This window comes from Microcaecilia unicolor, chromosome 2, assembly GCF_901765095.1.
Source record: "Microcaecilia unicolor chromosome 2, aMicUni1.1, whole genome shotgun sequence".
In the NCBI taxonomy this organism is placed as follows: Eukaryota; Metazoa; Chordata; class Amphibia; order Gymnophiona; family Siphonopidae; genus Microcaecilia; species Microcaecilia unicolor.
This window is the reverse complement of record NC_044032.1, coordinates 233,342,427-233,369,946: the sequence shown is the minus strand read 5'-3', so window position 1 is coordinate 233,369,946 and position 27,520 is coordinate 233,342,427. Positions and strand designations below refer to the sequence as shown.

The 27,520-nt window shown below is 42.9% G+C and overlaps 1 protein-coding gene across 3 annotated transcripts in view; it reads left to right on the top strand.

Moving 5' to 3' along the window:
- Positions 1 to 27,520, top strand: part of LOC115463366 (programmed cell death 1 ligand 2-like) — a 120,702-nt gene that overhangs the window by 67,038 nt on the left and 26,144 nt on the right. For 2 of the 3 annotated variants that reach the window (XM_030193796.1, XM_030193798.1), the window contains 2 exons: positions 10,644 to 10,778; positions 19,978 to 20,031. In XM_030193796.1, the coding sequence (XP_030049656.1) occupies positions 10,644 to 10,778; positions 19,978 to 20,031 (189 nt within the window). The remainder of the gene's footprint in view (positions 1 to 10,643; positions 10,779 to 19,977; positions 20,032 to 27,520) is intronic. The other variant, XM_030193797.1, reaches the window with a different exon arrangement.

Below are 27,520 nucleotides of genomic sequence, written 5' to 3'. Positions count from 1 at the left end.
ATATCAGGCACTGAGACAAGGACAGATGGAAAAGGATACCAGGACCTCAGAAATAAAAACTCTGAAGAGTCAAAGTACCTTAAAAAGGAGCTCCAAATTTCCTGGAATTTCTGCAGACACTAATCTCCAGTCAATTTTTTCCATGGCAACTATTGCCCAGATCTTTTAAAAATACTACAATTTAGAAGAAGAGAACACCCTTTTCTATTATTTAGATAATTTACTTCTAGCTGCTAAGAATAAGCAGATAAAATTTTTAGGCTGCACCCAACTCATGGGTGGGCCTGCCCTGGACTGGCCTGGGACCCATCCAATTTTGCCTCAGGCACACTCAAGCAAAAAGATGCACCAATCCTGTAGATAGCGGTGATCCCCAAGCCCCGCTAGGTGAAAAACACTGGAACCACCCCAAATCAAGTAAAGCAGGGCAGTAGCAGGTTGAGCTGCCAGCAAAGTTTGAGCATACTCAGTTCATGTGCATGCTCACGATACCGGCATCAGTGGGTAGTACCGCTCTGCTTTATCGGACTCAGGGTGAATCTAAATTTCTTCAGCTGGCAGGGCTTGGGGATCTCCACCAGCTAAGGTATTTTTAATTTTTTTGGAGGAGAGGGAAGAAGAAAGGGGATGCAGAGGAAATGGAGTGCTGTGCCCACCCATATTAAACGTTGGCCTCCCCTAAAAATTTGGTTCTGGATACCCATCTGGCACCCATTGAGAGTCGATTCCTAAAATTAAGCCCAAAAGTGTATGAGTCCCTATGTTAACTTTAAGTCTAAATGCTTTGAAAATACACCTCTAAATGGACCTCCTTCCAAAACATCTGGATTTTAGGCAGGGCAGGATTAAAGCACATTCAAACTAAGGCATGTGCCTAGGGCCCAAATATTTAAGAAAGGCCCTCTCAGAGTTGCTATTCAGTGTCTTCCAAGATAGATTTCTGTTCTGATAAGTCAGCTGCTGGCAGAAAGAACCCATAGAGAGCAGGTGCAGATGGGAGTACAGCCATAGAAGCCCTGCCTATTTGCTGCCCTGGGGTAATATTGTAAAATCATATAGGTGCATATGTTGCCTTTGTAAAATATCTATCAAAAATACTCCCATATATAACATATGTGGAAGAAGTAACTACGGTAACTTATTAGTCTCACTCACACACACAAGGAGTGACTTGGGCTGCACACACTCCTACCCTAGCTGAGATAATATTTGACCATCTCTCTGACCCCATATGCAACTTTTTTAAATCAGCCACTTTATTTTCTAACTCTCTCTACTCGCTTACCTATCTATCTATATGTTACATCTTTGCTTTACCCTTCACTATCAATTAAAATGTTCTATTACATATTGTGTTGACATTGTAAGTAGTATACTGTGCCATACTTTGTATTGTTATTTGAATATTTTTATTGCTGTAATTGCCTATAGCTCATGTTTGATCAATTCATACTGTACACCGCCTCGAGTAAATTCCTTCAAAAAGGCGGTAAATAAAAAAACCTAATAAATAAATATGACTTAATAATAGAACCTCTCTCATAGGACTTCACATATAGTGATTATATACTTCATCCTGCAGATAATACACTGTAAGATGCAGACTTGTTCAGTTCTCAAAGTTTAATCATTGGTCCAATGTTCATTTCAAATAAATGTTATTTCATTATCACTTTCAGCAACTGTACATTTCATTAAAAATCATTCCAACTCATAATTTCTAAAATGATTTTCTCCTCCTGCTTCAGGGAAAAACCATTTTAATTTGACAGATCCACATAGTCCAGCTAGTTAACTGTGATTTCTTCACTGCAATCTTTACTCAAGTTCCAGTTTTCCTCATATATAAGTACATAAGTATTGCCATACTGGGTCAGACCAAAGGTCCATCAAGCCCAGCATCCTGTTTCCAACAGTGGCCAATCCAGGTCACAAGTACCTGGCAAGATCCCAGAACAGTACATTTGATGCTGCTTATTCTAGAAATAAGCAGTGGATTTTCCTTAGGTCCATTTTAATAATGGTCTATGGACTTTTCCATTAGGAAGCCAGCCAAACCTTTTTTAAACCCCGCTAAGCTAATCACTTTTACTACAGTCTCTGGCCATGAATTCCAGAATGTAATTATACACTGAGTGAAGAAATATTTTCTTCGATTTGTTTTAAATTTACTACTTTGTAACTTCATTGTGTGTCCCCTAGTCCTAGTATTTTTGGAAAAAGTAAACAAGTGATTCACATCTACCTGTTCCACTCCTCCTACCATTACCTCATACTGATCAGGAGGTGGAAATGCGGGGTAAACACAGGTCACAGCACAATACTTTAGTACAGCCACTAGAGGCCTTTACCATCCAAGCTAGGCAGAGCCTTAGGGGTCTTTACAAGTACATGTACTTAAATGGATTTTCAACCACTTGAAATGGCATAGGTTAAACCCAATTGTGCATAGTTAGAAAAAGAAACGACCAAGTGAAGGCATTCCAAATGTTTACAAAAGGCTTGCTGAATTCAAAGTCTTTTATAAAATACTAATATGGCCATGTGGTGATACATTTACTGTGTGGCAAGTTCAGCAGGAACACTCATTTTACAAAAGGACACAAAAAACAAAACAAAACAAAACAGCATCAATCAGAGTACTGAATGTGTAGGTGGTGATGCTTACAGGCACAAGCAACAATTTTGCATCTCTATGCTATCTCATACAGTTAAATGCTGCATTTTACAAAACTGATCATCCAGGGGAACCAATTAAAGAAGAAAACTCCAAAAATCTGTTTTCCCGTTTTGAGGTGGTTTTCAATACCAGAGACAAAAGCACTGTTGCCTCCCCTATCATTCCTCCCAAACTCTAGATCTGAACCAGCGTTTAGCTGTCTTGCATGCCTTGAAGCATAGGCTTCACATGATCAGACCTTTGCATGCCTCCCAATATATGTGCCACTGCATTTTCAAGTGTCTGCAACTGTTTCATGGAGCGTTGACATAGCCTACATTGCCATAATCCAAACACAAAGGCAACAGTGCATGAAGCACTGTAGCCTCATCAAAATAGTCTCGAATGGTACAAAGGTGATAAACAACAAAGAAAACTTTTCATCACTACACAGGAAACCTGGTGTGTAAAAGATAGTTGAAAATCAATGATTACCCCTAGGTACTTGAAAGAATCAAAAACTGGCACTGAATGGCCAAATAGGACAGGAGTTATTGTGAGTCTGAACATATGGCCAGAACACAGTAAGTCAAACAAGAAAAGAGCGGGTTTATATGAGTGGGAACACAGTAAGTTACACACAATAACATAGCAAATGATGGAAGGTAAAGACCCACATGGTCCATCCAGTCTGTCCAACAAGGTGGCCAGAGTCGTGCTGTGCCCATTTTTGTCACCTTCCTGTGAACCACCTCAAGTCTTATTATGTCCTTGGCCTCCAAAACTGGACACAGTACTCCAAGTGGGGCCTCACCAACAACTTGTTACAGTGGCATCAATATCTCCTTTCTTCTGCTGGTTATGCCTCTATGCAGCCTAGCATTCTTCGGGCAACATCCACTACCTTGTCACATTGTAAGTGGGGGGAGGGAGGAGGCAGAGAAAAAATTTGGTACCCACCCGCTTTGAGCTCAGACCCACCCAAAATTGGCTGTCTGGCTACACCACTGTGTGTTCCTCTTCTTGTGTTCTTTTGTATTTTATGAATGCCACCTCTTTTTCCTTTATTTTGTCAGCGACTTATTTGGTGAACCATATCGGGTTCTTGTTTACTCTCCTTATATAAAGATCTGTTGCTGATTTTATAGATCCTCTACCATTCCTATGTCCTTCCATCCCATCAGCTCTTCCTTCAGGTACTCCCCAATTTTAACAAAGTAAGCAAGCAGGATTTTGAGTTTTGTGTGTCCGCATTCTGCTATAGCTCTTACATCAAACCATATAGTGTGACGATCACTATTGACAAGGTGAGCACCCACCATGACGTTGGACACACTATCTTCATTTATGAGCACAAGATCTAGTGTCACCCCTCTCCTCATGGGTTCCATCACCATTTGTCTCAACAGTGCACTTTGAAAAGCATCCACAATCTTTCTACTTCTTTCTGATTCCACAGATGGGACCTTCCAATCTTTATCCAAGAAGTTGAAATTCCTCAGCATCAGCACCTCCCCCTTCATTCCCAACTTTTGGACATCTATGACCAATCTTTGTCCAACACACCTTAGTTTTATCTACATTAAGGATCAATGTTAGTCATTGTGAAATCACAGTGAGGCAAGCTACAGAGAAGTATGATCAGATCTGTCCATAAAACTCACCAACAGATTGTCATCTGCGTAGGCAAATACACTCATGCCAAATCCCTGAACAGTGAAGAGATCGGAATTGATACTACTAGGGCCAAGAGCCCTCACATGTAGAGCATAAGAACATAAGAAAAGCTATACTGGGTCAGGCCAATGGTCCATCTAGCCCAGTATCCTGCTTCCAACAGCGACAATACAGATCGCAAGTACCTGGCAGAAACCCAAATAGTAGCAACATTCCGTGCTACCAATCTCAGGGCAAGCAGTGGCCCATGTCTATCTCAATAGCAGACTATGGAATTTTCCTCCAGGGATTTGTCAAAACCTTTTTTAAGCCCAGATATGCTAACTGCTGTTACCACATCGTCTGGCAATAAGTTCCAGAGCTTAACTATTCGTTGAGTGAAAAAATATTTCCTCTTATTTATTTTTAAAGTATTTCCTTGTAACTTCATTGAGTGTCCCTTAGTCTTTGTACTTTCTGAAAGAATAAAAAAATCAGTTCACCTTTACTCGTTCTACAACACTTGGGATTTTGTAGACCTCAATAATATCTCCCCTCAGCCTTCTCTTCTCCAAGCTGAAGAGCCCTTTCCTCATATGAGAGGCGTTCCATTCCCTTTATCATTTTGGCTGCTCTTCTTTGAACCTTTTCTAATTATTTTATATCTTTTTTGAGATACAGCAACCAGAATTGAACACAATACTCAAGGTGAGATTGCACCATAGAGCGATACAGAGGTATTATAGTATTCTTGGTCTTATTTGCCATCCCTTTCCTAATAATTCCTAGCATCCTGTTTTCTTTTTTGGCTGCTGCACACTGAGCAGAAAATTTCAGCACATTGTCTACAATGACACGTAGATCTTTTTCTTGGGTGCTGACTCCCAAGGTGGATCGTAGCATCAGGTAACTATGATTTGGATTACTCTCCTCAATGTGCATCACTTTGCATTTATCCACATTAAATTTCATCTACCATTTGTATGCCCAGTCTTCCAGTTTCCTAAGGTCTCCCTGGAATTTTTCACAGTCTACATGTATTTTAACAACTTTGAATAGTTTTGCGTCATCTACAAACTTAGTCACCTCACTTATCGTTCTGATTTCCAGATCATTTATAAATATGTTAAATAGCACTGGTCCTAGTCCAGATCCCTCCTTGCAGCACTTTACTATTCACCCTCCTCCATTGAGAAAAATGGACATTTAATCCTACCCTCTGTTTTCTGTCCTATAACCAATTCCTAATCCACAACAGAACATTGCCTCCTATCCCATGACTCTTTCATTTTCTCAGGAATCTCTCATGAGGAACTTTGTCAAAAGCTGTCTGAAAATCAAGATAAACTACATCAGCCAGCTCACCTTTATCCACATGTTTATTCACGCCTTCAAAGGAATGAAGCAAATTGGTGAGGCAAGACTTTCCTTGGCTGAATCTATGCTGACTCTGTCCTTTAAACCATGTTTAGCTATGTGTTCCATTATTTTATTCTTTATAATAGCTTCCACTATTTTGCCCAGCACTGGCATCAGGCTTACCAGTCTGTAATTTCCTAGATCACCCCTGGAACCCTTTTTAAAAATCGGCGTTACATTGGCTACCCTCCAATCTTCAGGTACTATGAATGATTTTTTTTTTTTTTGAAAAATCATCTTTATTCAGTTTATAATAAAAAGAAGCATACATCAGTAAAGAAATAAAACAAAATATATATCCAAAAAGCAGTACCCCAACCCACCCACACCCACCCTGTACTAAGAGCTATAGTATTCACATAAAATAGAAAAAGACTGAAACATCCTATTACAAAGTCACACAGAAAGTGGTACCCATACTCAAGCGATCAACACTATAATATGGATGATTTTAACATGCCCCGCTGGGTTACGTATGCCTGCATGGTCACTTTGACACACACACATGCACGCAAATGCCGGTTGACTCATCTCTCCCCGTGCGTGTGTGACCACTCATGCACATGTGAACCAGTGGAGCTTCATGGGGCCTTTTCTCTATCTGTAGTAGCAGCAAAACCTCCTGACGGTGCACCTCTACTCCAGCTCAGCCCCGATTTGAAAGATTTACCCACATAATTCACTTTGAAAACAGATGAACAAACATTGCTTTCTTGTCCTTGACTATTATATTCACTGCGTTTTATTCTAGCAAAAAAGGTGCAGGTATTCAAATGCTAGGCCACTTTTCAGGGGTGGGGTGATCACTGAGGGACCCATCCCACAATTGCCAGGCCCCCTGCAACCAGTCACAGAATGTATGACAAGGCAGAATTGGTGTGTAGAGCCTGAGCTCTTTCATTAAAACTTTGGGTCCATAGGTCAATTTTAGCAGACAATGGAAAAGGTGCTGGTACTCAGTGCCCCCAAGTATCCCCTCAAAAAAAGCCCTGAATATATTTGTCCAGCCAAAATGCAAGATATTACATTTATAACACCCCCCCCCCTCTCTCCTAGTACATTGTTTTTCTTTTATTTCAAGCCCAAATAAAATGATTTTTTTATATATCCATGTAGAATCAAAATTAGTATTTAAAATTATATTTGTAAGCCTAAAATCTTTTGGTGTCCCCCGGAGCTTTCTCATGTCCACTTTGCAACCCTTTACAGGAAAACGTTTGGAGACCATTGACCTACGAAAAAGAGAAAGAGGTCAACGCCAAGCTATAAAACCATAAACAGACATATCATATATACATAGGCGTAGTTTGACTGTTTCATTTGGGGGGGCAAAAAAATGGGCGGAGCATATTAGCATATAATTTGCATATATACATATGCAAATGAATATGCTAATATGAAGGAAGGAAATGAAATTTACAGGCAAAATATCACAGATGCACATTTCAAAAAGCTGACACATTTCAATTAATAAATTATGAATAAAATAAACTTTTATTTACCTTTGTTGTCTGATCATGTAGTTTTTCTATTCGCTTTGATCCCAGTGTCTTCTGTTTTATGCAGTGTCTTCTTTCCAGTAGGCTTCCCTCTGCTCCCCACCCCTCCCAGTCCCAACCATCTCTTGCTCCTTCCCTCTGCTGTGCCTGACCTCTCCAAATCCCATCCATCTCCTGGTCCATCCCACTGCTCCCCACCCCTCGCAGTCCCATCCATCTCTTGCTCCTTCCCTCTGCTCCCCACCCCTCCCAGTCCCAACCATCTCTTGCTCCTTCCCGCTGCTCCCCACCCCTCCCAGTCCCATCCATCTCCTGCTCCTTCCCTCTGCTCACCTCCTTTCCCAGTCCAATCCAATTCCTGGTCCTTCCCTCTGCTCCCCACCCACCCCTCCCAGTCCCATCCATCTCCTGCTCCTTCCCTCTGCTCACCTCCTTTCCCAGTCCAATCCAATTCCTGGTCCTTCCCTCTGCTCCCCACCCACCCCTCCCAGTCCCATCCATCTCTTGCTCCTTCCCTCTGCTTCCCACCCCTCCCAGTCCCATCCATCTCCTGCTCCTTCCCACTGCTTCCCACCCTCCCAGTCCCATCCATCTCCTGCTCCTTCCCACTGCTTCCCACCCTCCCAGTCCCATCCATCTCCTGCTCCTTCCCACTGCTTCCCACCCTCCCAGTCCCATCCATCTCCTGCTCCTTCCCACTGCTTCCCACCCTCCCAGTCCCATTCAATTTCCCTCTGCTGCCCCCCCCCCCCCCGCGAGGTCCAGGATCGTGACTCCGTTTACCCCCTCTCTTCCTCCCTCCCCCCGGTGCAGGCAGCAGTCTTCTTCAACCTTTCTGTGCTCCTGGCAGCGGTAGCGACGTATACACGCTGCCTTCGGTCTGCCCCGGAAGCCTTCTCTTCAAGTTCCTGTTCCCACCTATGCGGGAACAGGAACTTGAAGAGAAGGCTTCGGGGCAGAGCTGAAGGCAGCGTGTACGTCGCTACCGCTGCCAGGAACAAGAAAGGCTTAGAGAAGATTGGTGCTGCCTGCGCCGGAGGGTAGGAAGAGAGGGGGTAGATAGACACGCTCGTCTCCGTCCGCTTCACTGCTTCCCTGCCCTCTCTGTCTGCGTCCCGCCTTCCTCTGATGTCATTTCCTTTCGGGCGGGACGCAGACAGAGAGGGCAGGGAAGCAGCGAAGCGGACGGAGACGAGCGCGTGCCTGCTTGTTTTTTTTTTTTTTTCATTCTAGCGCCAGTCCACGTCCTCGTCGTTTGGGGGGGCATTGCCCCCCCCCCCCCCCCCCCCAGTCTACGCCTATGCATATATATTATATATATATATATATATATATATATATATATATATATATACATATATACACTCACACATAAAGAGCAGAGGGCACACTAGTTTTAAGGCTAAAAATGAGGAATCAGAAAATAATGGAAATGATTTAAACATTTTGAAATATATCTCCCTGATATTTAGCCGGTGGCAGGCAGCGCTTTTGCTGTTCGTCACCGGCGTTAAACCCAGATATTCAGTGCCAGGCCATTTCTGGTAACCAGCATTGAATATATGGGAGGGGTTTTAACCACTAAAACTCTAACCGGCTATGCTGATGTTCAGTGCTAACTGGTTATCTTTTTAGCAGTTAAGGATAGGACAGATATTTATGCTGTCCTATTTGACCGCAAAACGTATCTGGTTAAGCGCTGAGGGGGAGATTCTATATATGGCCCCTGGAAAATTTGCACAGAAATAATTTTCGCCTAAGAGTATAAGATTTAGGCATGGTATATAGAATTCACTTAGTTGCGGAATGCTAGCTGTGATATATAGAATCCAGCAGTGAATATTGGCGCCTAACTGGATAAATTGCATGATATAGCAAATTGGACATAACATAATTAAGTGGCACTAAATTGGCAAATAATTGGTGATAAACACCAATAATTTCTTTTTCTCTTTTCTCTCTTTTGGATTGAATGAGTTTCTGTCCTATTGTATTTTTGGAGTTCCTTTCTTTTTATGTCTTACCCTGTGAACCGCTTAGCCCTGCCTCATCAGATAAAGCGGTATAGTAAATTATAAATAAATAAATTGCGTGTGTAACAGACTTATGCCCCTAGTCCATAAAGAGTGCTCCTAACTTTTCTCATGTGTTAATGCAAGGGGGGCATTAAAGGGATGGCATTTCATATACCATCTTTCTGTGGTTACAGTCAAAGCAGTTTACAGATTAAGTACAGGTACTAATTTGTGCCTGGGGTAATGGAGGGTTAGGTGACTTGCCCAGAGTCACAGGGAGCTGCAGTGAAAATTGAACACAATTCTGCAGGTTCTCAGACCACTACACTAACCGTTAGGCTACTCCTCCATAGGAGGGGGATGGGCATGTCAAGGCTTGCTGACTATTCTTGTGTGTACTTTAAAAAAAAATTTTTTTTAATGTATTTGGCTCACACCTTTTTTCAGAAGTAGCTTAAGGTGAGTTACATTCAGGTACACTGGATATTTCCCTGTCCCTGGAGGGTTCACAGTCTAAGTTAGTACCTTAGGCAAGGGAAGGTTAAGTGACTTGCCCAAGAACACAAGGATCAGCAGTGGGATTTGAACTGGGCACCTCTGGATGTCAATACTAGTGCTCTAACCACTAGGCTACTCCTCCAATTTAGAGAATAATTGCATTTACACACCCAACTGCCGCATTTATATAGCGCGCCTAGCGCTCCACATCAAAATTCAAGCGTATTCTGTAACAACGTGCATAACTTAATTGGATTAACAAGCCAATCAGCGTTATTAACATAATTTAACAAGCAATAATGAGCACTAATTGGCAATAATTATAATTTATGCACACAACTCACTAAGCGTAATCTGCGATGCACTGCACCTAAATTTTAATGTGAGCATGCAAAAGGGGTTATGGTTATGGGCAGGGAAATGGGCATTTCATGGGCATTCTGAAAGTTACATGTATTATAGAATATGGCCCTCTGCACCTAAATCTATGCACCGGGATTTACACCACATTTTCGTTGGTGTAAATGCAGGCACATAGTTTTAGGCGCTAGGTAGGATATCAACTAAGCGTATTCTATATACTGCGCCTAAATCTAGGCGCTGCTTATAGAATACGCTTAGGCAGAAATGTTTTCTGCCTGGATTTTCTAGGCGCCATATATAGAATCTGGCCCTTGGCGCATAACTGCTGACTTGCGCTAGTATTCTATAACGGATTTGGTGCGCAGCTTTGCCATTATAAAATGTTCTCTTAGCGCCCAGTTTTTTAGCGTCTAACTTTGAGTGACCTATTTAGAATTTATTCCTGTTTGTGCATATGAAGTTAATTGTTCTCTGCATTACTATTACTGTAACAGCCCTTAACATTACCATGTGCAATATATTTATTTTTTCCAGCTGATGAGGAGCCTTCAGATTTGCAACGATCTGTTCTGCTATTCATTGTTCCAATATGCCTAATCGCCATCATTTCTTCTTCTGCTGTGGTCTTCTTTTTAAAGAGGAAATCATTGTGTGCCTGCTCCAAAAAGAGTAAGTATCCACTGTTACTATAGTGCTAACAGATGTATGTAGTTCTTTACAGACACGTACTTCCATATTCTATATAGCACGCCTAGAGATCCGCACCATAATCCAAGGTGATTCTATAACAAAACGCGTAACTTAACAAGCTAATGAGTGCTGATAACAGCACATAACAAGCAATAACGAGCAGTAATTGGTGATAATTACAATTTATGCGCATAACTCTCTAAGCATATTCTGTAATGAAGTGCACTGAACTTCTTACGCATGCAGGCAAAAAGGGATGCTGTTATGGGCGCGGAAATGGGCATTCTGACATTTAAGCACATAGTTATAGAATATGGCCCAGTGCTCCTAAATCTACGCACCAGGATTTACGCCATGTTTTCATTGTTGTAAATGGGCACATGTAGTTTTAGGCGCTGAGATATCAACTAAGCATATTCTGTATACTGTGCCTAAATCTAGGTGCCGCTTATAGAACATGCTTAGTTGGCACTGATTTTCGTGTTGATTTTTTTAGGCACCATATATAGAATCTCCCCCATGTGGGAGGGGCGCTTGATGTGGTATACTTGGATTTCAGCAAAGCCTTTGACACGGTTCTGCACAGGCAACTGATAAATAAATTGAGTGCCCTCGGTGCGGGACCTAGAGTAACTGATTGGGTAAAAAATTGGTTGAATGGTAGGAGACAGAGGGTGGTGGTAAATGGAGCTTGCTCTGAAGAAAAGGATGTCGTCAGTGGAGTACTGCAGGGATCGGTCCTAGGGCCGGCTCTTTTTAATGTCTTTGTGAGCGATATTGCGGAAGGGCTGTCTGGTAAGGTTTGTCTCTTTGCGGATGATACTAAACTCTGCAACAGGGTGGACACCCTGGAGGATGTGAATGACATGAGGAAGGACCTAGCGAAGCTAGAGGAATGGATTGATACTTGGCAACTAAGGTTTAATCCCAAAAAATGCAGGGTCATGCACTTGGGTCGCAAAAATCCGAGGGAACGGTACAGTATAGGGGGTGTAGTGCTTCAGTATGCGAAGGAAGAGCGGGACGGGAGTGATTGTGTTGGACGACCTTAAAGCTTTCAAACAGGTAGAAAAAGTGACGGCCAAAGCCAGAAGGATGCTTGGGTGCATAAAGAGAGGCATGACCAGCAGGAAAAAGGAGGTGATAGTGCTGTTGTATAAGTCTCTGGTGAGGCCTCATTTGGAGTACTGCGTGCAGTTCTGGAGACCGCACCTATGGAAAGATATAAACAGGATGGAGTTGGTCCAGAGGGCGGCTATGAAATTAGTAAGCGGTCTTGAATGCAAAAATTATAGGGACAGGCTTATGAACCTCAACATGTATACACTGGAAGAGAGGAGGGAGAGAGGAGACATGATAGAAATGTTTAAATATCTCAAGGACATTTATGTACAGGAAGAGAGCCTTTTTCAAATGAAGGAGAGCTCTGGAATGAGGGGGCATACGACAAAGTTAAGAGGGAATAGGCTTAGGAGTAACCTAAAGAAGTATTATTTCACAGAAAAGGTGGTGGAGGCGTGGAATGGCCTCCCGGTGGAGGTGGTGGAGTCGAGGACTGTTCCAGAATTTAAAAAGGCATGGGATAAGTATGTGGGATCACTTAGGAACAGGAAGAATTAGGGGTTACAGAGGATGGGCAGACTGGATGGGTCATATGGCCTTTATCTGCCGTCATGTTTCTATGTTTCTAATACAGTGCTTGAAGTTAGAAACTAGGATGATGCACACCAAGGACTAGATTCAATATATGACACCTGAAAGTTCCACGTGGAAAAAAAAAAGTACGCCTAGGCGTATTCTGTAAAGTAAGCCTATAATTTATAGAATAGGCTTAAATTTCCACACAGTATATAGAATATGCCGAGCAACTTTCCACATGACCAAATTTAGTCGTGGCCATTTACACCAAGTTTTACTTGACGAAAATCCCGACACCTAAATTAGGCGCAGAGCAAGTGTATTCTATAATCACACGCATAGATTTTAGAAACACCCACGCCCCGCCCATGGCTATGCCCCCTTTTCAACTCTGCGACTTAGAATTTAAGTGCACCATGTTACAAAATATGCTTACTGAGTTGTGCGCGTAATTCTTAATTAATGCAAATTAGTTCTGATAATTGCTTGCTAACATCCAATTAACAGCACTGATTAGCTGGTTTACCAATTAAGTTATAGAATATACTTTGATTTCTGCATGGAAATTAAGGCGCCATATATAGAATCCTAGGGTAAGCGTGGATTCTGTAATAGCAGTTGTGCCAACTGGTTAGACAAGACTCGACACTGTCGGGTTTCGGTAAAAGTGCCTGCGTCAGGAGTCAGTAATCTGATTGTGTGTAACAGTGAGCCTCTACACACAAGTATCAGTGTAATTAGAACAACTGTGTTCTACTGTTGATATTAGAATGCTGTTTCCTCTGAGAAGCATCCGACGATCAGGAGTACAACAGTAGCAAAGCTTTGATGTTTTAAGACATTGACAGCTGTATGGAATGTCTCCCATTTTCTGTTGTTTTATGAATAAATTACAGTGTTATCTCGATTCTTTGGACACTTTGGCCCCCTTTTTGATCCTCACTTTTTTCTCCTTTGTGCATTTACCTGTGAGGATTCTGTTCTGTACCTTTTTTGGTTGTTTTTGCCCATATTTAAGCCGCCCTTCATTTTACACACAGTAGCAGTTACATGTGCCCATATAGAATACTGCTTAGATGTGTAACTCAAATTTCGCCGTGTAATGCATTTGTGTCTTCCAGCTTGAATAAAGGGGCTCCTCAGGTGAGAGCCAGAACTGCAAAACCATTTTCTTAGCCAATAGTATTGAGTTTTGTTTACATTTTTGTTTTGGCTTAGATAAATTTTGCTCTATGAGAATTTGAACAAATATAGACTGGCTGACCTATAGGCAACTGTGGGAAAGATTTCAGTGTAGAAACCCACAGGACACATGAAGGTAAGTATTTGTTTGGGTCATGGCTCACATGGAGTGGAGGAGTAGCCTAATGGTCATTGTGTCACTCTGAGAACCTAGGGAACTGGGTTCAATTTTCACTTCAGCTCCTTTTGACTCTGGGCAAGCCACTTAGGGGTCCTGACTTACTCTATTAATTACACATTTATGGGCAGATGATCAAAAGCCCTGCGCTATTCTAAACAGCGTCCTAAAAATAGCACTGGAACAGGGCAGGTTACCACACTTATGATCAGAGATAATTGCGTGCAAATTTAAGCACGCAATTCTCTCTGATCGTAGGGTAGAAGTGCAGGAGGATTGTGCCTGAGTATGCGCTCAGGTACAATCCTCCTGCACTTGACAATCCTCCTGCACTTGTTTGACAGATCTGGGCTGTAAAAAGCCCAGACCAGTCAAACACAGGGGCTGGAGGTCCATGGGGCCACCAGATCCAATCTACTCCTGCCCCGAGGCAAGTGAAACGGGGGCTGGAGCTCCGGCGGACCTCCAGTCCCCCTGACACAAGTTTGGGGGGCTGGAGATCTGGGGGGTCTCCAGCCCCCTCTAACCCACCCAGCATCCCTCAGATGTCCTTGGTAGCCCAGTGGGCCGTGGGTCAATCCCCCCCCAAACCTGGTGGTCTAGCAGCCCTTCCCCACCCCTACTTTCAGTTGGAGGAGGGAGGTGGCCTTATATGGTGTGAAGCCCAACCCAGCACATCCTAGGATGCACTGGGCAGGGCTGGTCGCCATCATTTTCCAGGCGGCGCCGTTGGAAGAGGAGGGAGGCTACCTTCCTCCTCCAACTGAAGGTAGGGGGGTAGGGAAGGACCACTAGACCATCACGTGGGGGGGATTGACCCGTAGCCCACTGGGCCACCAGGGACATTTGAGGGATGCTGGGGGGGTTAAGGGGGACTGGAGACCCACCGGATCGCCAGCCCCCCTGAAGCTGTGTCGGGAGGTCAGGGGGATCAGAGGTCCGCTGGACCTCCAGCCCCCTGTCGCTAGGGGGGGTTGGGTCGGGGGTCCTGTGGGGGGGCTGCTGCATTGGAGTGAATGTGGGCCTGCTAGCATTGTTGCCATTTAACTTCAATTATTGATTGTTAACACCTTGTTAATTAATTAATTTGCTTGTGCATATGTGTAACTTCTGGTGACCTATAAAGAATCCAGGGTCCAAGGGCAATTCTAAAAATTGGTGCCCAACGTTAGATGCCAAATATGTGCATAGATTATAGAATACAAACACTTATGAGTGGCATTGGTGCCAATAATAGTCATTTATGTGTATAAATGCTAGGTGCTGTTCTATACTACTACTTAACATTTCTAGAGCGCTACAAAGTATGTGCCAAAATCACTTACCCGAGGATTCTATATAGTGCGACTTAAGTTGTGTGTGTGAATCCAGTCGTATTCTGGATTTGCGCACACAACTTAATTAGTTAACAGCCCCATGAGCGCCAATAATTTCCACTTAACAAGCAATTATTGACACTAATCAGCATTAATTGGAATTTACATGCCGAACTAAGTGTATTGTATAATATGATACACGTAAATTCTAAGTCACATAGGTGAAAAGGGGGCGTGGAATGGGTGGCTCAAGGGCATTTTGAAAATCTATACACGTGGTTATAAAATACACCCGATCCGCTCTTAATTTAGGTGCTGTCATTTACACCAAGTTTTACTTGGTGTAAATGGCCGCTACTAAATTTGTCGTGAGGACGGACACTCGATGTATTCTATAAACCGTGCAGAAATTTAGGCATATTTCGTTTCAGCACCAATTTTTTAGTCATCATATATAGAGTCTAGTCCTTAGCATGTGACAGCGAGATGAGTCTACACAGTGAGTTTTTGTCTAGCGAAAAAGGTGCCGGTAATCAAATGCCAGGCCACCCTTCAGGGGTGGGGCGATCACTGAGGGACCCACCACACAATAGCCAGCCCCCCTGCAACCAGTCGCAAAATCTATGATAAGGCAGAATTGGTGTAGAGACTGAGCTCTTTCATTAAAACTTGGGGACCATGGGTCAATTTTAGCAGACAATGGAAAAGGTGCCAGTGCTCAGTACCCCCAAGTACCCCCTCAAACAAAAGCCCTGGGTCTACATGTGGGCGGAGTAAGGGCATCACCAAGCTCCATGCACAACTTATAAAATACTATCAGTTGTGCACATTGCATGTTACAAGTAGGCTTGCCAACTTAAACCTGCCATTAACATGACATAAATTTGCGTGCCTAGCTTTCAGTACACCAAAGGATCTTTGTGCTAGTATTTTATAACAGTTTAGGCATGCTCTGAGGCCATTATACAGTGGTCATTAAGCACACCTCATTGTGGCATCTACATGTTGGCGCCAAGTTATAGAATTGTGCCTTTAGACTGGTAACTGATCCTGCGTATCTGCACAATTAGATGTACTTCATTGTTATTGCCTGCTTTTTAAAATGTAAAGTGTCTTCACGGGCTATTGACTCAAAGGGCATGCTAGAAAATATTGTTTAAATACAGATAAATAGTAGACACGTGGGAATTTAATCTTATTCTGATATATTTGGATAACTCTGCCATTGGGCCCCACTGTTTAGCCTGATAGAAAGTCATCTATGCCCTGTGGGGACAACAATCTCTGAATATCGTCGTCTGACATAATCCACACACTGAAGTAGACAGAAATACATAATTGTGAGCTGCATACAGAAGAGACACAATTTATAAAACAAGCTTTCTTTTGTTTCCTCTCCCTCTTGTAAACTTCTCTCCCTCTCCCATTTCCTCCTTTTCTCTTAAGTTCCAGGCATTTACTCTTTGTACTGAGTGATTCTCAGTCTAGTCCTCAGGACACACCCAGTCAGACATATTCCCAGGCAGCGGCATACCTACCTTATATGGCACCCGTGGTGGAGCACCGGGCAGCGCACCCCCCCCCCCCACCCTCCACCAAGCAAGGGGGTGCGTGGCACAGGCGCGCTGTCGGCTCTGCCAGTCCCCTGCCCCCTCAGACGTCAATTTCCTGTTCCGGGGCAGAGGAACAGCAGAGCCGATAGCACACGCCTTCGAGCGCATCCCTTCGAGCGTCTGCTCCACACACTCCCACCGCTCTGCCCTAGGTATGCTAGAGTTCCCAGGTACAATAATATGCATGAGATAGATTTGCATGCAATGGAGGCAGTGCACATCTGTCTCATGCATGTTCATTTCAGATATCCTGAAAACCTGACAGTCTCAGTTCATTTTGAGTGTTGGGTTGAGAACCACTGTGATTGCAGTGCATATAAACTGTTTTATTGAACTACAGACATTTCCAAAAGGATGGATGCTCAACCTTCTTCTCTGCATATCTAAAATTTGAAATTGATCTTAAGATTGCCCTGTTTTTCAAATCTCACCTTTAAAAGAATGCCTACCACTTCATAGTAGTAGCGTGGTAACATAGTAGATGATGGCAGAAAAATACCTAGATGGTCCATCCTGTTTGCCCAACAAGAGAAACTCATATTTGCTACTTCATGTGTATACCTTACCTTGATTTGTATCTCCCATTTTCAGGGCACAGACCATAGAAGTCTGCCCAGCACTAGCCCTGCCTCCCACCACCGGCTCTGCCACCCAATCTCCGCTAAGCTTCTGAGGATCCATTCCTTCTGAACAGGATTCCTTTACGTTTATCCCACTCATGTTTGAATTCCGTTACCATTTTCATCTCTACCACCTCCCGTGGGAGGGCATTCCAAGTATCTACCACTCTCTCTGTGAAAAAATACTTCCTGACATTTTTCTTGAGTCTGCCCCCCCCCCCCCCCCTCCCCTTCAATCTCATTTCATGTCCTCTAGTTCTACCACCTTCCCATCTACGGAAAAGGTTTGTTTGCGGATTAATACCTTTCAGATATTTGAATGTCTGTATCATATCACCCGTTTCTCCTTTCCTCCAGGGTATACATGTTCAGGTCAGCAAGTCTCTCCTCATACATCTTGTAACACAAATCCCATACTATTCTTGTAGCTTTTCTTTGCACCGCTTCAATTCTTTTTACATCCATAGCAAGATACGGCCTCCAAAACTGAACACAATACTCCAGGTGGGGTCTCACCAACAACTTATACAGGGGCATTAAAACCTCTTTTCTTCTGCTGGTCACACCTCTCTCTATACAGCCTAGCAACCTTCTAGCTACGGCCACTGCCTTGTCACACTGTTTCGTCGCCTTCAGATCCTCAGATACTATCACCCCAAGATCCCTCTCCTCGTCCGTACATATCAGATTCTTACCGCCTAACACATACATCTCCCATGGATTTCTACTCCCTAAGTGCATCACTTTGCATTTCTTCACATTGAATTTTAATTGCCAAACCTTAGACCATTCTTCTAGCTTCTGCAGATCCTTTTTCATGTTTTCCACTCCCTCCCGGGGTGTCCACTCTGTTACAAATCTTAGTATCATCCGCAAAAAGGCAAACTTTACCTTCTAATCCTTCGGCAATGTCACTTACAAATATATTGAACAGAATCGGCTCCAGCACCGATCCCTGAGGCACTCCACTACTCACCTTTCCCTCCTCTGAGAAATTCCATTAACCACTATCCTCTGGCGTCTGTCCATCAACCAGTTCCTAATCCAGTTCAGCACGCCGGGTCCTATCTTCCGCATGTCAAGTTTATTCAAGAGCCTCCTGTGGGGAACCGTGTCAAAAGCTTTGCTGAAATCTAAGTAGATTATTAGGCGTATTTTCAAAGCACTTAGCCTTCCAAAGTTCCATAGAAACCTATGGAACTTTGGAAGGCTAAGTGCTTTGAAAATATGCCTCCAAGTCTATAGCACGTCCCTGATTCAATTCTCCGGTCACCCAGTCAAAGAATTCATTGAGATTCGTTTGGCACAAAACCATGTTGTCTCGGATCTTGCAACTTATTGTCTTCCAGGAAATTCACTATCCTTTCCTTCAGCATCGCTTCCATTACTTTTCCAATAACCGAAGTGAGGCTTATCAGCCTGTAGTTTCCAGGTTCTTCCCTATCACCACTTTTATGAAGAGGGACTACATCCGCCGTTTTCCAATCCCACAGAACATCTCCCGGCTCCAAGGATTTATTAAACAAATCTTTAAGAGGACCCGCCAGAATCTCTCTGAGCTCCCTCAATATCCTAGGGTGGATCCCTTCCGGTCCCAGGCCTTTGTCCACCTTTAGATTTTCAAGTTGTTCATACGCACTCTCTTCAGTGAACAGTGCTCTATCCACTCCATTCTCATTCGTGCTTTTGCCAGTCAATCGCGGTCCTTCTCCAGGATTTTCTTCTGTGAAAACAGAACAAAAGTATCTATTTAGCAAATTTGCTTTTTCTTCATCATTATCTACATAGTGGTTCACAGCATCTTTCAGTCTCACAATTCCCTTTTTAGTCTTCCTCCTTTCACTAATATACCTGAAGAAATTGTTGTCACCCCTCCTTACCTTTCTAGCCATTTGTTCTTCTGCTTGCGCTTTCGCCAGACGTATCTCTCTCTTGGCTTCTTTCAGTTTCATTCGGTATTCCTCTCCGTGTTCCTCTTCTTGAGTTTTTTTGTATTTCAGGAACGCCAACTCTTTAGCCTTTATTTTCTCAGCCACTTGCTTGGAGAACCATATCGGTTTCCTTTTTCTCTTGCTTTTATTTACTCTCCTTGCAGTTTCCTTTTTCTCTTGCTTTTATTTACTCTCCTTGCATAAAGGTTTGTGGCCATATTTATAGCTTCTTTCAGCCTGGACCACTGTCCTACCACATCTCGTTCGCCCTCCCAGCCCATCAGCTCCTTCCTCAGGTATTCCCCCATTTTACTAAAGTCAGCATGCTTGAAATCCAGGACTTTGAGTTTTGAGTGGCCGCCCTCCACTTCAGCTGTCATATCAAACCGAACTGTTTGATGGTCACTGCTGCCCAGGTGGGCACCCACTCGGATATTTGACACACTATCCCCATTTGTGAGCACCAGATCCAGCGTCACTCCCTCCCTCGTGGGTTCTGTCACCATTTGTCTGAGCAGAGCACTTTGAAAAGCATCCACGATCTCTCTATTTCTTTCCGATTCCGCAGATGGAACCTTCCAATCTACATCCAGCAGATTGAAATCTCCCAGCAACAGCACCTCTCTCTTCTTTCCCAACTTTTGAATATCTGCGATCAGATAAAAAAGCATGTTTCTGTGGGTTTTTTTTTCTTTTTTAGAGATGAATCAGGAAACTGTCACTGATGCTGTTTCAACAAAACACGAAGAAAGCTGTAAGTAAACATGTTACAATATTGTTTTCTAATTGCTCCATAGTTTTTGGCAGAACTTCCAGTTGAAAGCTAGAGTCATCTGCCAAGCTGTAGATAAAAAAATCCAAAAGGAAATCACTGTTGCTATTACCATTACCAGAAGGCTTTAGGACAGGCTGATTTAATCCTGGTTTTAAATTCCTGTCTGATATATAGATAGGGAATTGTGATCCTCCTTTTCTTAGGAAAGCTTCTTGACCTTACAAGTCAGTGCATGCCAAGAGAAAAGGCAGAACTGATTTAGCCCTGTCCCTGATAACCTGAAGCCGTTGGGTAACCCAAGCATATTTACTTAATACTGGTCAACTTTCAGATAGCATCTGATTTAGAAAACAACAAAAAATGCATAAAATATTGGGACTGTAGTGTGCAAAAGCTGATAGAGGACATGACCTCATTGCTTAAAATATAAACTTTTGTGAAGTAAAGGATTCTGACTTTGCAAAACCCTGTGTGTTCTTTTGATTTTGTAGCAAAGGTAAAAGGCATTATGTGGAGTGTGCATGCCCTGTTTATGAATGCTACAGTTTTGGGGGGGTGGTTTTAGTAGTTTTTATATACCACTTAGACCTAAGCGGTTTACAGTTTCATTTTACAGGTACTAGGTCTGTTCCTAGTGGGCTCACATTCTAAGTAGTATATTGTACCACTGTTGTACCTGGGGCAATGGAGGGTTAAGTAGGGTTACCATGTGGCTCCAGAAAAAGGAGGAAAGATTAAGCCAGTCTGGGTTTTACTTCCACTGCTTTCAATGGAAGCAAAACCCGGACTGGATCAATGTGTCCTCCTTTTTCTGGAGCCATATGGTAACCCTAGGTTTAAGTGACTTTCCCAGGGTCACACAGAGCTGCAGAGGGAATTGAACCTGGTTCCCCAGGATCTCAACCCACTGCCAACCATCAGGCAGCAGTGGGAACTGAACCCAGTTCCCCAGGTCAGCAACCCACTGCAGTGACCATTAGGCCACTCCTCTGTTCTGTGATAGATGCACTTCAAATGGGCTGACTCAAAAAGCTGGTGTAGAGACAGCTAAGGTTCTCCTGTTGAGCTGTGCTGGAACCAGAGTAAAGGAGTTCTGACCATTTTCTAACCCCAGGGTTTCTAAAACAGGGACTGTGTTTCCCTTCTTAATTGACAGGGTTGGAGGATACATCCCTTGGCGGGGAAAATCTTGCTGGTATAAATACCCAGCCCAAAGGGAGGGGATGCTTCCATGTCTTTGGTTCCACATCCTTAGTGGTTCCACATCCTCGGGCACCTCTCAACAAGGGGATCAGGATTTTGGCTCAGTCTCTTAACCCCAGTGCAAGAGGATAGAATTTAGCTATTAACCTCCTAGCTGCCTATGCTTACCTAGTGAGAGAAAGGTCACCGACTAGCACAGTCTCTGACTCCCAAGTACTGAGAGTGGGAACCAACCACAGAGCCTGAAAAGCTGCTGGAGTGCTTCAGGTTGTCACCACAACAGGGAATCGGTCCATTGCTGCCACCTCCTACAGAAAGAAGTAAGGGATAAAGGAAATTTGATGCTAACACAATCCAGTTTCAGAAGGAGAAAGCTAGGACTAGGGAGAATTCCAGATGATCAGCCATTATAATCGCCTTGAGTGAATTCCTTCAAAAAGGCGGTAAATCAATCCAAATAAATAAATAAAGCCTCTAATACCAGACACCCCTCTGGGTAAAAAGCCAGAGTAATTACAAATAGAAAGGAGAATATAAAAGACTGTATCTTTTGATATTTATCTTATTTACCCCTGTCTGATGAATGCAACTCATTTAAATAGTCCCAGTTATCTGATCTCCAAGTTCAAGTAAACGCTTCACAGTTTAGAACTAATATTCATAACAATCCATTTACTTCTACCTCCTAGTATCATCCATTATCCTTTCCTTTTAATGTTTTTGGTCTCATGCATTACACCAATGGTCTCTAATTGTTCTCATACCTCACACTAACATTATCAGCTTTTGTTTCACCTAGAATGGAAACTGCACTGAACCCTGGAAAGGGGATATTAGCAGTACACAAGAATTGATTTGATTTGATGTGTTGAATGTTTAATGACTGGGAGAGATGTGCTGAGTGTGTGGCCCTGTCTCTCAAAACCTAAGTCCTAATTTACTTGTAGTGGTATTCCCTGATGCTCAGCCACCTAGGGTTACATTTGCAATGAAAGCTGTGGACATGGTAATATGTAGCACTGTAGTATAAATCCGTTGCCAGAGAATTTCTGGTAATGTAACTTAGATACTAGCATTTTCCTTGCAGTTAGATGAATATTGTGAACAAATAAGTGAAATATCTGCATACTTTGTAGAGCACTTTTACATGAAACAGTGTTAAACGAGGGAGGTATGTTCTGAATGCAATAATGTGGCAGGGCTTTTGCTGAGCTTTACTAAGATGTGCTGAAAAATGGCTTGCGGTAGTGTAGGTGCGGGTTTTGGGCACGCGCCAATCCATTTTTCATGGCGCCTGTAAAAAAGGCCTTTTTTTATTTTTGTCAAAAAATGGATGTGCGGCAAAATGAAAATTGTCATGCGTCTATTTTGGGTCTGAGACCTTACTGCCAGCCATTGACCTAGCAGTAAAGTCTCACACGGTAGCCAGGCGGTAATGACCTACGCGCACCAGAAAATAAAATATTTTTCAAAAATGAAATTACTACAAGGGCCACGTGGTAGCCATGCGGTAACTCGATTTTGGAACGTGTTGGGCTCGTGTAGACGCTTATGCGGCTTAGTAAAAGGGCCCCCAAGTTGTTTCTACAGATTACATTTTGGTGGGTCAGATTACTGAGTTTGGTAAATAACATCAGGGTTAGTATGTTTATTCTTGTGAAGAGTACCCTGGAATTTTTCATGTCTACAGAATAGTGGGGAGTTTGGTTTAATATTTCACCTGGAAGACATTGCTCTTAACAGCATCTTCGGGCTTAGGTTTGGTATTGGCAGGTAGGAGGACTGCCCCCCAGTGATTCATTTGCACTATTTCCATCAGCTCACGGGGATCCTTGGGGGTCTGCTGTCCATCCAGGTACTGGTTAGGTTCAGCCCTGCTTGACTTCTGAAATCTTACAGAATACAGCTGAATGAGGCTGCCGCATGGTGAACTCAATGCTGTTTAATTAGAACATAAGAACATAGCCATACTGGGTCAGACCAGTGGTCCATCTAGCCCAGTACCCTTTCTCCAAACAGTGGCCAAACCAGGTCACAAGTACCAGGCAGAAAAAGAAATCGTGGCAACATTCCATGCTACAAATCCCAGGGCAAGCAGTTGCTTTCCCCATGTCTCTCTCAATAGCAGACTATGGACTTTTCCTCCAGGAACTTGTCCAAACCTTTTTTAAACCCAGGTATACTAACCGCTGTGACCACATCCTCTGGCAAAGAGTTCCGAGCTTGATTGTAGAGGAGGAAGCCTAGGCAGATTTTCTTTGTTTACTGCAAGAGGATTACTTTCACAGCCATTCTTAATACAGAATCTGTGTTCAGAATTTTTATGTGGCGCATTAGAAGTAAAGGTAACATAAAGGTTGTGGGCAGTAACCCATTTAGCAGACTAACTAAGGGGGTATTTTACATAGGTGCACTGGCATTTTTAGGGATACATGGGCATCTTTAGCATTTAGTGCGCGCCTATTTTTAATGCAAGCTAAGAACGCCAGCGTGCCTAGGTAAAAGACCTCCTAAATGCAGTGGTGACCTGCTGTCAAGAGCTGTCAATGTAGAGATCCACTAAAGGACAATAATTTCAGAGGACTGATAGGGACAAGGCTTTTTTTTGCTTTTGGTTTCACTTCTGCTTTTGCAGTGGATCAGAATGTATTTACAGTTTTCTGTAAGTCACATGACAGTTGCTTAGGTTTGTCAGCATCATTTACTTCTGAGCAATTTACTGTTTGCACAATGACTGACTTTAACCTCAACAAATCCTGTGGGGGGTTTTTTTTTTCATAACAGATGAGTAGTAATCTCAGAATGACCAGGCTAGAGGAATGAGTGTGGCAAATTTTCAGCAGCAAAGTATCCACAAGTAACCAGAAAAATTTAATGCAACTTGGTAAAAGCCTTTAAAGCAGAAAAAAAGTGAAAGGCATTATTTAGCCCATATCTTGGCTAAGGTGAAGGAAGCTGATTACAGTTCATTGCTGTTCCACAGAGTCTTTTTATAAAGTAAGTCTAACTTTGTGTATCTGCTTCTATTTCAGTACAACTTAAATGATATTTATTTATTGGGATTTATTAAGCACTTTTATGAAGAGATTCACCCAAGGCAGTGTAGTAATCTTTTCTTTTTCTCACTTTTATACCCATGAGTATGTGTCCCACCACTTCTTCTACTCTCTGCCCCTTCCCCTCATGGCTCAGAGAACCCTGGCCAACCCAATGGTTGAGAAGGGTCTCTTCTGAAGTCCATTCTCTGTATTGGAAGGGATAGTATAGTTCTCAGAACATAGGACTGAGAAACAGGGAAGCCATGTCTCAAATCCTGCTTCTCCTACTGACACACTTTTGTAACCTTGGACAGGTCACTTAACCCTCCATTGCCTCAAATAGATATATGGGGTAATTTATTTATTTGTTGCATTTGTATCCCACATTTTCCCACCTATTTGCAGGCTCAATGTGGCTTACAATTTCCGTCATGGCTTTTGCCATTCCAGAGAAAAAGATACAATTAGTATTACATGGAAGACATGGATGACATAATAAAATTAAACAGTCAGGTAAAAATAGAAAACTTTCAATTAGTATTACATAGGGAACATGGTGACACAATGAGATTAAACAATCAGGTAAGAAAGAGAAAACATTCAGAATAGCAAGTAAGTGGTAATGCGTTACAGTACTTATTATGGATCATTGTGGTATGCCTTATTAAAGAGATGAGTCTTCAGTGATTTACGAAAGTTTATTAGGTTGTAAACTGTTTTCAGGTCAAATGGCAGTGCTTTCCACAGCTGCGAACTCATGTATGGGAAGCTGTACGCATGTATTAATCTGTATTTTAGTCCTTTACAACTGGTGAAGTGAATATTTAGGAATGTGCTTATCTTTTAGCATTCCTGGGTGGCAGGTCAATAAGGTCTAACATGTAGGCCGGGGCATCTCCGTGAATGATTTTATGAACCAGAGTTCATATTTTGAACGTAATACGTTCTTTAAGAGGAAGCCAGTGTAACTTTTCTCTTAGGGGTTTGGCACTTTCATATTTTGTTTTTCCAAATATAAGTCTGGCTGCAGTGTTTTGGGCTGTTTGAAGTTTCTTGATGATTTGTTCTTTACAGCCAGCAAAAAGTGCATTGCTGTAGTCTAAATGACTTAGTACCATTGATTGTACCAGGTTGCGAAAGATTCCCCTTGGGAAGAAAGGTTTTATTCTTTTGAGTTTCCACATTGAATGGAACATCTTCCTTGTTGTATTCTTCACATGGTTTTCAAGTGTGAGATTTCGATCAATGGTAATTCCAAGAATTTTCAGGGTGTCTGAAACGGGAAGAGTAAAGTTTGGTGTAGATATAATGGTGAATTTATTTGCATTATATTGTGATGTAAGTATAAGACGTGGATGGGCATAATTGAACAAAAACGTCTATCTCCTTGGGCGTTTATCTCCGAGAACGGGTCCATGAAGGGGCGGACCGAACCGTATTTTCGAAAAAAATAGACGTCCATGTTTTATTCGACAATTTGTGAGCTGGGCGTTTTTGTTTTTCAGTGATAATGGAAAATGAAAGCGCCCAGCTCAAAAACGAATAAATCCAAGGCATTTGTTCGTGGGAGGGGCCAGGAGTCGTAGTGCACTGGTCCCCCTCACATGCCAGGACACCAACCGGGCACCCTAGGGGGCACTTTTACAAAAACAAAAAAAAAGGTAAAAGAGCTCCCAGGTGCATAGCACCCTTCCCTTGGGTGTTGAGCCCCCCAAATCCCCCTCAAAACCCACCACCCACAAGTCTACACCATTACTATAGCCCTAAGGGGTGAAGGGGGGCTCCTACATGTGGGTACAGTGGGTTTGGGGGGCGGTTTGGAGGGCTCCCATTTACCAGCACAAGTGTAACAGGTGGGGGGGGGGATGGGCCTGGGTCCACCTGCCTGAAGTCCACTGCACCCCCTAATAACTGCTCCAGTGACCTGCATACTGCTGTCAGGGAGGTGGGTATGACATTTGAGGGTGAAAATAAAAAGTTGTGAAACGGCATATTTTGTGGTGGGAGGGGGTTTGTGACCACTGGGGGAGTCAGGGGAGGTCATCCCCGATTCCCTCCAGTGGTCATCTGGTCATTTAGGGCACTTTTTGGGGCCTTATTCGTGGAAAAACAGGGTCCAGGAAAAGTGCCCTAAATTCTCGCTAAAAACGCATATTTTTCTTCCATTATCGGTGAAAGGCGCCCATCTCTGATCGCCCGATAACCACTCCCCAGTTCTGCCTTCACCATGCCTTCGACACGCCCCCATCAACTTTGTCCGCATCCGCGACGGAGTGCAGTTGAAAACGTCCAAATTCGGCTTTCGATTATACCGCTTTATTCGTTTTTGTGAGATAAACATCTATCTCCCGATTTGGGTCGCAATATAGGCGTTTTTCTTTTTCAGTTATAAGCTGGATAGTGTGTTTTCTGCAATAAGTTTTAATTGAAATGCATCCGCCCATGAATGCATGATTTGGAAGCTGTGGTTGATGTCATTGGTGATTTCTTTTAAATCATGTTTAAACGGGATATAGATCATGACGTCATCTGCGTATATGTATGGATTAAGGCCCTGATTGGATAACGATTTGGCCAGGGGTGTCATCATTAGGTTGAAAAGGATCGGCGAGAGTGGAGATCCTTGGGGGAATCCGCATTCAGGTATCCAAGAAGCTGACATATTCGAATTAGTTTCACTTGATATGTTCTTGTAGTTAGGAAGCCTCTAAACCAATTAAGAACGTTACCTCCGACTCCAAAGTATTCTAGGATATATAATAATATTTTATGGCTTACCATGTCGAATGCACTGGACATGTCAAACTGTAGGAGAAGTATATTGTTGCCTGTAGCGATTTATTTATAAGAGTAATTAGTACTGTTTCGGTGCTGTGGTTAGACCAGAATCCTGATTGAGAGTCATGAAGAATTGAGAATTTATTTAAGTATTCGGTAAGTTGCTTGGTAACCATACCTTCCATTAGTTTGGTTACCAAAGGGATAGATGCTACTGGGCGATAGTTGGTTAAGTCACTTGTATTTTTCGTTGAGTCCTTAGGTAAAGGGGTGAGTAGAATATTTCCTTTATCCTTTGGAAAGAGTCCATTTTGTAGCATATAATTCAGATGCATTGTGAGGTCTAATATAAATTGTTGAGGTGCAGATTTTATAAGGTTGTTTGGGCATGTGTCTAGTTTGCAGTAGGACTTGGCGAACCTGTTAATCGCTTGGAAGATGGTATCATC